This window comes from Salminus brasiliensis, chromosome 7, assembly GCF_030463535.1.
Source record: "Salminus brasiliensis chromosome 7, fSalBra1.hap2, whole genome shotgun sequence".
In the NCBI taxonomy this organism is placed as follows: Eukaryota; Metazoa; Chordata; class Actinopteri; order Characiformes; family Bryconidae; genus Salminus; species Salminus brasiliensis.
In genome coordinates, this window is record NC_132884.1 from 3,804,849 (window position 1) to 3,816,360 (window position 11,512).

An 11,512-nucleotide genomic window follows, 5' to 3' on the forward strand; every position below is an offset into this window, starting at 1 on the left:
CAACCCTGGGTGCCCAGCACTGTGACCAGTGTAGAGATGCCACGTCCCAGTCGTGTAGGCATAAGGATTTGTACCACATCAAAGTAGCTGAGGTCTTCACGCGAGATACAGACTCCTGCGTGAATGTAGGCTAACGTGACTATTGCTTGTTGTGTAAAGAGGATGATGGACAACTCCCCAACTCATCCCAAAAGTACTGGAAGGAGCACCAACCATCATTCCAGAGAACACAGCTCGTCCACAGCTCCAAAGGAGTTTTGGGAATGTAGGGTCTGACGTTGGATAACCAAAAGGGTCAGGACAATGTCCTAATGTTTTAGGCCCCTAAGTTGCCCCTCCCCCTCCTTCTCCACATGTCCAAGACTAACTTTGCAACACTAAAAGAGATATGAGAACAAAGGGAGCTCTTGGAAAGTCCCTGGAAGTTCTCACACTTCAGATCTTTACTCTGTGGTAACAAATTCAGACTGTAGGGTTTGCTTATCATGCTTTGATGCTTTGGCCAGAAATCAAAAGACTGTATAGCCCTCCCCCCCGAGATGCAGTTCAGCTAAGATATATTTGGTGAGCTGAAGGCTTGAACTGCATGCCATGCTTTGTAGACAGCACTCAGCCCTTAAAGTGCCTACAATCCTCACTACTGGTCTTACTATTGGCTGATCAAGAGGCCGGTCTGGAGGCTGGCGATCCCTGCATTAGGAGGAATTATACCTTTCTCACAAACCTCTATGATTAGCGTGTGGGGAGGCCAGGGCCAGGGTGCCTTGAGGACAGGTTCCACAGTGGAGGTAAATGAGTACCTACAGGGTTAAACTGGTCCTCTCAGAGTTCTCCACAACTATAACAGTGTTTATTTGGATACAGAGGACTCCACCTTTGTGCTCTCTGACAGGTTTGATACAGGTTAATCACACTTTAATCCCGATACTACTGGCATGGCAAGCAAGATCAAGTTAAATGCCAATGTTAAAGCATCTGCATTCACATACGCAGCAGATGCCAGAGCAGGCCTAATATCATTCATAGCGCTGACACAGCAGTGTTGAGGTCATGTAAGTCTTCTCTGGATGGAGTGTGTTACTTGGTGGTTATGGTTGTATGGTTGAGTTCCAGCAGAGTAACAGGCCGAAATCCTTGGTTCAACATTGGTGAACTGCTGTTTTTGAGCCAACATGGAGGAAGCGTTGATTAGGGTTACGATTAGGGGAGTCGTACGGGGCAGCGCCAGGTTTCAAAACAGGAGATAGTATATGGTATATGGTCACACTGCCCCAGGAAATGGGCGTGGGCTGGAAATTAGCGGTGTGAACAGTCCTGCAGTTTCAAAACCCAGCCGACGTGCTATCAGAACTACTAAAAACCTCTTGAAGACGTCTGGCAGACGCTCTTCTCCACAACAACTTACAAAAGTGCTTCACTGATCACTCAGAAAATACCCCTAGCTAGAAAATACGCTAGTGTGTATGGGCTAGGTATCCAAAAGATGCCTCTAAGCCAAGATGCCTCTACAACCATGCATACTGTAGAGTTTCTTGGCAATCTCTAATCCTGTCTTCTTGTTTTTTGAGGCTTCTCAGTGGTTTACAACCCTCTGTATTTACTATTGTGAAGGGACTTTTTCCTCACCATGGAAAAAAATTCCACCACAGTTGTTTTCTGCGGTCTTCCATGGTGTTCCAGGGTGGGCTGGAACTAGGCTCTCTCTGATGGGTTTGTATAGATTTTTCAGCCTTGCCATGTTGGAGGATCACCACCCCAACTCATCAGAATAGCCCTGGATGGAGCTTCATCCATCACTCCAGAGAAAACAGTTCACCCACTGCTCCACAGCTCAATGCTGGGGGCTTTATACCCCTCTTACCTGCAAATGGCTTTAGGCAGTTCATGTTTATCTGCCCCAGAGTCCTATTCTATTGGCAGTACTTCTATATAGGCACCAGACAAGCAAGTGAGTGAGTGTGTGTTTGCATTTGCACACCTGTGTCAGCAATGGGTGCAACCTAAGTACTAATTAAAGTAGGTGAATGCATTCATTTGAAAGGGTGTCCACAAATATTTGGACATGCAGTGTAATTAATAGCTGTTTTGCTAGAACTCATAAGGTGTATAACAACAACAACAGGTAGAACGAGTGTGTGAGTGTGTGTGTGTGTGTGTGTGTGTTATGTAAAGAGTGAGGCTGACTGAACAAGCAGCAAGAAGCACTACTGCCAAAAACAACACAGCTCACAGTGCCAAGGCCTCTCTCTCTCTCTCTCTATGATTTTTCTCCCTGTGTTTCTCTACCTCTCTTTCTCTTTTCCTCGTCTCCTCGCTCACTCTCCAGTTTGTTTATTATAGTCACCAAAATTTGACCCCTTTTTCTGCTCTTGTCAAAAGACATCACCCTCACAGTTTTACCTCTCGCTCTGGCCTTTCTCAAATCACCAGCCGGTGACCAGACACCCCTCAGGGGCCACTTTGGGATCCAGTCTCTAGAGAGAGAGAGAGAGAGAGAGAGAGAGAAAGAGAGAGATTTACGGCAACTTAAATGCAATTACTATACAAATACTACTATTTCCAGCACGTAGGGGCATTGGTCTCTGCCATGCGCCTGGAGGAGGGGTGTTGAGTATGAAGCTGGTCTTACTGGACAGCTGGAGATCCAGGTTCATTTGAGGTGGTCTTGAGTTTTCCATAAAATGACCGAGTTACGTTCCACTTAAGCTGCCGACCGTATTTACTGTGATTTGTGATTTTACAGCAAATTTCAGTATTTACTGAGAAGTTGATGTAAGGGTTCTCTACCAGTTTAAAGGTTCTTCATACTAGGGCTGGACGATACGGTAAAAATACTATATCACGATATTTAATTTTTTTTGTGATACACGATATTTCTTACAATACATATATAATCACAGACTGAAAACATCAGTAGCGACAGATTCTTATAAACTACTATTCAGATACTCTCCCAGACTGAATACAGTGATTAGTCTCCCCGATAGAAAAGCATATTGTTATCACGATAACAAAATTAATTACGATACAATAAAATATCATCATATTGACCAGCTCTACTTCTACTACAACATAGGTTCTTTATAAGGGACCTATAAGGGCCATGTCCAAAACGGAAGCCTTGATGCCTCGATGCCTTGCTGTCTATTCTGTCTCATACATTAGTAACTTAGAAGGCAGCGTTGTGATGAAGGTACCTACAACCGAATCACGCTTGAGGTGCACTTCAAAGTCAGCAACGCGTCATGGCGTTGCCAAGATACCGACAACTACTGTCAGCTGGTGGCATAACTAATTAAAATTTGCGTCAAAACATTGGCTTGACATCAACCCCCAACCCCCAGATGTTGAATTTTGGTTACTTAACACCATGACCTAAAACCAACAACATACACTATATTCATCCAAATGTTTGTGGACACCCCTTCCAATGAATGCATTGAGCTACCCTAAGTTGCATCCATTGCTGACTGGCACAGATGTGCAACTGCACACACCATACACAGCTTGTCTAGTCCCTGTACAGAAGAAGTACTGCCAATAGAATAGGACTGGCTGGAGCAGATACACATAAACCTATTGGCACCATGCTGCCTAGTGGTGGTGGTGTTGGTGTGGTGATCTTCCAACATCCTGACCTCACTAAAGCTCTTGTCGCTGACTGCAATCCTGCAAATCCTGCAAATCCTGAAAGCCTTCTTTACTGGACAGTAGAGACAGTAACTCTAACAAAAGCAGATGAAGCTCCTTTTTGGAAGAAACGATGAATGAGCAGGTGTCCCAATACTTTTGTCCATATCGTGTAAATTACACTAACCCCTTTTGTTCCCCTTCTACTGTAAAATGACCATTTTGGAAACACAAGCTTCAGCCTCGACTGGGAGTCTCTTCATTAGTTGTCAGAGTCAGTGAGTGGATAACAAGGCAACAGCAGATCCGGGATATTGAATGCTTGGCTGTAATTTGCTCGCGCTGTCTCTCCGAGGTCTGGAGGAGTTGCAGTTAATGATGTTATTGGACGGAGCCTGATTTATTTGCAATGGGCCATTCCTAATGAATACATATTAGCCAAGCATCTGCTACAATTAGCCTGAAGCTCCGCCAGCGCAGAGAGCAGCCATTATCAACAGAAAGTTCATTGCTTTCCCTCACTACCTCATGAAAGATTTACCCAAACACCCCCCGCCCCGTCTTCCCTCTCTCTTTCATTTCTCCCAGCACTCTCCCCGTCGCTCTGTGGTTTTATCTCCCTATCTTTCTTTCTCTCTCTCTCCAGGTGCGGTCATGTCTGGATTCCTTCTGCCTGTGCTGTTGCTCCTCCCACTGGTGGCGTCTGTCCCCTCCCCCTCCCGGTCGCCTCCCAAATACTGCCGCAGGTGCTGTGATCACCTGGAGCCGCCGCTTGGCTCGTCCTCCCGCCCCGTGGCCTATCAGGCACCGGAGGTTCGCACCTTCATTAACATGACCATTCTCAAAGGTAAGCCATACAGTGCATTGCACAGTACAGCCTGTTTATACTGGAAGTCAAATGTTTGGAAACAGTTTGCTTTGATGTGGCAGATAAATCCGTATGACATCAAGAATACACTTATAGGACTTCTTTTTTTTGTGAAAGTATCACAGATTGAAACTTTCTGGGTCTTGTTCAGGGTATTTTCACCCATTTTTCCTCACAAAAAGCTTCTAGTTCTGTGAGATTTTTGGGTCGTCTTGCATTCGCTGTTCCCTTTAAGGTCTACCCACCGATATTCAACCAGAATTTGCTGGTGTTTAATTGCATCCTTCCTTCCCTCTATCAGTGAACTGTTCCCTGTGCCACTGGCTGCAGCACAAGCCCAAAGCATGATTGCTCCACCACCATGTTTAACAGTTGGAAAGGTGTTCTTTTCATGAGAGGTTCTGCACCTCCCCGCCCCCAAACACACAATACAGCAATACTTATTGCAGCCCTAAAGCTCAATTTTCACTTCATCAGTCTATTGCTCTCATTTCTAAGATACATCAGGCTTGATTAGCTGTTATTTGACAACTTGTGAAGCTGAAAGGCTGAAGGCTTTCCTCTAGACCTTTCAATGAAGGTTTTAGTGCACAGTAGAACAGAGCAAGTACACCGATCAGCCATAGCATTAGCAACACTGACAGATGAGGTGAAAAGCATTGATTATCTCATCTACACTGGCATATGTCCGTCAAAGGGGTGAATCTACATAGTAGGCAGCAAGTGAACAGTCAGTACTCGAAGGTGATGGTGTGTTGGAAGCGTAAGTATCTGAGATACTTTGACAAGAACCAAACTGGAAATAATATGTAATGGGAATAGACAACTGGTTCAGAACATCTCCAAAACATTAGGCAGGTGGTCCGTCCGAGAAAGGAACCACCTTTGACCTGGCGACAAGGTCATTGGCACCCAAGGCTCACTGATGTGCCACTTCACAACTTACAGGACTTCTGCTAATGTATTAAATGCCAGATTCAATAGACCACCTTTAGAGGTCTTGTGGGGTCCATGTCATGAATGCTCAGATACTGTAAGTAGTAAAGGCAAAAGGGTACCTACTAAGTGTTGAGTAGGTGGTGTTAATGTTATGGCTGATCGTTATATTGTAACAGTAGGACTGATTAAAACAACCTCACTGGACAAAATTGAGCCACGTGCAACATTGTGTTTCTAATCCATGCAACCATGTCATATATGTGTGCTGATCATATGTGGAGAGTTACCAAAGAACTTGGGGGGTCCTGGCTTCAGAAATGGATTGACATAGGCCATCCCAACCCCCCTGTAGCTGTTATGCATCCCACGGTTGTCATACTGGAATGTAAAGTATCCTCCTGAAATCCTGGCCTGTCAGTGATGCTGTTGCTGCTGATATGCTGGATTCCTAGCCTAGTTAAAACCCCCCACTGGTTCATCTACACTGTGGCTATGTGGCGTCTCCCATCTAAATAGATCCAGATAATTTAGGTAAAAAGTATTTGTCTAATAACACATGGACAGTGACAGTCTTCAGCACTGTGTATGTGTCTAATTAAAGCTCTCAGGAGATCAGACCATGTGTCATTTATTGTTTAATTTGCAATCTTAGATCTGGGAGGAACAGAGGAGGTCCTCCAGCAGGCGTAACCCAGAAATGACCCCAAACAAACTCACTCTTTCTTCCCTCTCCTCGCTCTCTCTCTCATTCCCTCACATTCAAACAATCACAGTAGACATTTTTGTTGTTTTATTAACATTAAGGACATATTTAATCTGGTGTATTATGTAGGTCAATATTATAGAGGAAACACATTTTTTAGGTAGTTTTATTTAATCATTTATAAATAATGATTCTAATGACTCTGACTAATGACTAATGAAGGTGATATTTTGAACGGTGCAGGTATAGCACCAGGAGAACTGCACAGTGGAACAGTTCAGGTATAGTACCAGTAGAACTGCACAGTAGAACAGTTCAGGTATAGCACCAGTAGAACTGCACAGTGGAACAGTTCAGGTATAGCACCAGTAGAACTGCACAGTGGAACAGTTCAGGTATAGCACCAGTAGAACTGCACAGTGGAACAGTTTAGGTATAGCACCAGGAGAACTGCACAGTGGAACAGTTCAGGTATAGTACCAGTAGAACTGCACAGTAGAACAGTTCAGGTAAAGCACCAGTAGAACTGCACAGTGGAACAGTTCAGGTATAGCACCAGTAGAACTGCACAGTGGAACAGTTCAGGTATAGCACCAGTAGAACTGCACAGTGGAACAGTTCAGGTATAGCACCAGTAGAACTGCACAGTAGAACAGTTCAGGTATAGCACCAGTAGAACTGCACAGTGGAACAGTTCAGGTATAGCACCAGTAGAACTGCACAGTGGAACAGTTCAGGTATAGTACCAGTAGAACTGCACAGTAGAACAGTTCAGGTATAGCACCAGTAGAACTGCACAGTGGAACAGTTCAGGTATAGCACCAGGAGAACTGCACAGTGGAACAGTTCAGGTATAGTACCAGGAGAACTGCACAGTGGAACAGTTCAGGTATAGTATCAGTAGAACAGTTCAGGTATAGAACCAGTAGAACTGCACAGTAGAACAGTTCAGGTATAGAACCAGTGGAATTGCACAGTGGAACAGTTCAGGTATAGAACCAGTAGAACTGCACAGTAGAACAGTTCTGGTATAAGATCAGGAGAACTGTACAGTAGAACAGTGCAGGTATAGAATCAGTAGAACTGCACAGTATAACAGTTCAGGTATAGAACCAGTGGAATTGCACAGTGGAACAGTTCAGGTATAGAACCAGTAGAACTGCACAGTAGAACAGTTCTGGTATAAGATCAGGAGAACTGTACAGTAGAACAGTGCAGGTATAGAACCAGTAGAACTGCACAGTAGAACAGTTCAGGTATAGTATCAGTAGAACAGTTCAGGTATAGAACCAGTAGAACTGCACAGTGGAACAGTTCTGGTATAAGATCAGGAGAATTGTACAGTAGAACAGTGCAGGTATAGAACCAGTAGAACTGCACAGTATAACAGTTCAGGTATAGAACCAGTGGAACAGTTCAGGTATAGTATCAGTAGAACAGTTCAGGTATAGCACCAGTAGAACTGCACAGTAGAACAGTGCAGGTATAGAACCAGTAGAACAGCGCAGGTATAGCACCAGTAGAACTGTACAGTAGAACAGTTTGGGTAAAGCACCAGTAGAACTGCACAGTGGAACAGTTCAGGTATAGTATCAGTAGAACAGTTCAGGTATAGCACCAGTAGAACTGCACAGTGGAACAGTTCAGGTATAGTATCAGTAGAACAGTTCAGGTATAGCACCAGTAGAACTGCACAGTAGAACAGTTCAGGTATAGAACCAGTAGAATTGCACAGTAGAACAGCGCAGTTATAGCACTAGTAGAACTGGTTCTCCATTTTTGAAATATGAGGCTTTCTGATGGAACTTCATTGTTTTCAGTGCACAACCAAATCTACACACCACACAGACCACCACCCCCCCCCCTCCCCTGCCCAGTATGTCCACATTGTGGATAACAGTTCAAGAATGTGAACAGCCTCCACTACAGTGGAAAAAGCTGCACATCAGTGACCATAACCTCAGCCCTCTGCAAAACCACCACAGAATTCATCTTCTCCTTGCTTTTCTAGTTCGAGAAACTGAAGCAGTTCAGTGGAATTCGCCCTGAAAGGCAATAGCAGGCTCTAGAGGCACACGGATCTGGCAGGAAACCTGCCTATGTGGCAGTAAACTACAAGCGGCAGCATGTGTGTTCTGTTTGCTCGCGTTCAGAGATTACAGGAGCAGCGTGCTAGGCTTCTTTCAGACCTGCTCCACAGACAGTGTGTGCTTACTGAGAGCTTAGCTAAAGCCATCCTGGGGTTAACTGGAACAGCCGAGTGTGGCAACAATAACAGAGTCTGTTCAGACATAATACAGATCAACCTGAACCCTTTAAAATGAGGCTAGTAAAAGAGGCTAGATCGCTCTTATCTTTACTGAACACAGGACGCTTCTCATGGCCTTTTACAACTGTTTAAGGGAACGAAGACAAAGAAATCAGAATAGAGAAGAAACAGACCATAATGTCGATCTGTTGCCATTCTTTCAATCACTCCCTCTCACATTCACCCCATCAACCAGCCGTCCATGCACGGATTCATGCTTTCATTCATTCATTCCTTCCTCCGTTCTTCCTTTGCAGGAGATAAAGGAGATCGAGGCGAGAGGGGCACTCCTGGTAAAGCAGGTGCAGATGGTCCTCCAGGCTCAAGAGGGGCTATGGGCACTAAGGGCAGCAAAGGCCAGGCGGGAGCCCCTGGAGACCCCTGCAAGACCCAGCACTCAGCCTTCTCAGTGGGCCGCCGGAAGGCTCTCCACAGCGTGGATTACTACCAGGCGATGCTCTTCGACACCGTCTTCGTGAACCTCGCTGGACACTTCAACATGTTCAAGGGCAAGTTCTACTGCTACGTGCCGGGCGTCTACTTTTTCAACATCAACATCCACACCTGGAACTTCAAGGAGACGTACCTGCACATGATGCACAACGAGCAGGAGCAGGTGATCCTCTACACCCAGCCCAGTGACCGCTCCATCATGCAGAGCCAGAGCGTCATGCTGAACCTGGAGCTCAACGACGAGGTCTGGGTGCGCCTCTACAAGCGCGAGCGCGAGAACGCCATCTACAGTGACGACGTGGACATCTACATCACCTTCAACGGCTATCTGGTGGCTCCTACTTCTTAGGAGCTCTTCTCAGCCTCCAGCAATATCGTTCTACCAAACATCCAAACGTGGATTAAGGTTTCTTTCAGGTTCTCTCAGGGAAGATGTGTGTGGATGGTGTTCTCTGGAGAAGATGCAAACAATACCATACTATGTCTTTCATTAGGTACATTTAGCTGCAATGATTATATGAACATATTGGTGCTGAACAGGGTTGACAGAATTATTCCTTTGACCTTTTTCAACCTCTTGTTGGTTAATATTTAGTTTTGGGGAAAAGCCTCAGAAGGCTATCATATTTTTTTGCATAGATTCGGTTGGCTGCAGAGCGGCCTCGCTAACTTATCAACGCGTGAAACTTAGGAGATGTACAGAACAGTCTTACAGGACTTTAAGGAGAATACTATCTTTTGTACTGTCTTGTCAGAATCCCCCGATCAGCCACAACATTAAAAACACCTGCAAAATCTTGTGTAGGTCCCCTGGTGCCACCAAAACAGCTCTGAGGCATGGACTTCACAAGACTTCTGAAGATGTCCTTTGGTATCTTCAACCAAGGTGTCAACAGCAGATCCTTTAAGTCTTGTAAGCTGTGAGGTGGGGCCTCCATGGCTCCACAGCAATGTCCATCCTTAGTCCAGTTTTGGTAGGTACTGACCACTGCATACTGGGAACCCCCCACAAGACCTGTCTGATGTTCCGTCTCAGTTGTCTTCACCACCTTCAAGAACTGACTGTTCACTTGTTGCCTAATATGTAGACCCCACCCCTGGACAGATGCTGCTGTAACCAGATAATCAATGGTATTAACTTTACCTGCGGGTGATTTTAATGTTATGGCTGATCGGCGGATAAACTACAAACTGCTCCTCAGCATCAGTGGGTCAGATGGGGTCTGTTTTTCCAAAACTCCTTGCACCCTGACAGGGGGTTAGTGGAAAACAGTCCAGACTTACATCATCATTTGGCCTGGACTACCTTATTTACCGTATCTGGAAGCAGTCCAATCTAAGTAAAAGCCTGAGTGTGTTGAGGTGTTTGGTGATGCCAGCTGGATGGGGCCCCGCACTGCCATTAACAGCAATTTAGGAATGACAGGAGTGACGGAACCGCAAACCGACCTCGTCCTGCCGTCTGGCTTCTGTGATATATTTCACTGGCCAGTGTTACATCACCCAGTAAACAGCCTGTTTTTGCTGGAAGATTCATTTGAACACAAATGTTCTCCTAATTATAATTAATGACATGAAACAAGGAGGCCAGGGTAAACCTCTCTGAGAGCACAGCATTTAATTGTCTATATCTTTTCTACAAAAGCAAAATACATGACACAAAATGACTAACTGACTTTTACTAGTTGCTATTCTGGTACAGTAGATTATATTTATGTGGAAATTATGAAAAAATGAGAAGACAATTCAATGCATCTTAAACAAACACTTTAATTTTTATTCCACAATTCAAAATCCACTGTGGTTTTAACTCAGTTTAGTAACTCGTGAAAATGCTACAGTTGCAAGAATATGAAAGTGAATCTTGGAGTTACCTGTTCGTTGTCTGATCGTTATCAAAATCACACTCACAAAAACAATCTAACTAAACTAACAACACACGGTTGGATTGTTCACGTCTTTTCTCGAGCACATTAAGTAAACATCCACAGTGCAGGCTAGAAAAAGTACGTGAACATGTTGAGATTACTTGAATTTCTGCATTGATTACTAAAATATAATGTGGTCTGATCAGTATTACGCACACTTATTAACACAATTTAACTACATTTAACTAACAGCACACAAACATTGCTACTGTTGAGCATATTAAGTAAGCATCCCCAGTGCAGGCTAGAAAAAGTAAGTGAACTTTGGATTTCTGAATTTCTGCCTTGATTAATAATAGTTTGATCGTTATTGAAGTTACACCTACAGATAAACTCAATGGAATTTGTTCTGTCCGTGTCTTTTATTGAACACATAGACTAAACATGGTTGGTGTGGCGCAACAGATAACACCACTACCTGCCTGAGAGCTACCACACCATGTGGGAGACCAGGGTTCGATTCCTGGTCTGGGTGACTATGCTGCGCTACACCAATAAGAGTCCTTGGGCAAGACTCCTAACACTACATTGGCCCACCTCTGTAATACGAGTAACCTTGTAAGTTGCTCTGGATAAGAGCGTCAGCTAAATGCTGGAAAAGGTAAACATCCACAATTCAGGCTAGAAAAAGTAAGTTAAGCATTTAAAAAACTTGTAGATCAACCTTTACCAGCAATTTACTC

The 11,512-nt window shown here is 44.5% G+C and overlaps 1 protein-coding gene across 1 annotated transcript in view; it reads left to right on the forward strand.

The window, feature by feature from the left end:
- The window catches only part of c1qtnf6b (C1q and TNF related 6b), a 10,750-nt gene extending 1,500 nt beyond the window's left edge, over positions 1 to 9,250 (forward strand). The window contains exons 2-3 of the mRNA XM_072682826.1: positions 4,277 to 4,477; positions 8,706 to 9,250. Coding sequence (XP_072538927.1) covers positions 4,285 to 4,477; positions 8,706 to 9,250 — 738 coding nt within the window. The 5' untranslated portion in view covers positions 4,277 to 4,284. The remainder of the gene's footprint in view (positions 1 to 4,276; positions 4,478 to 8,705) is intronic.
- The last annotated feature ends 2,262 nt before the right edge of the window (positions 9,251 to 11,512 follow it).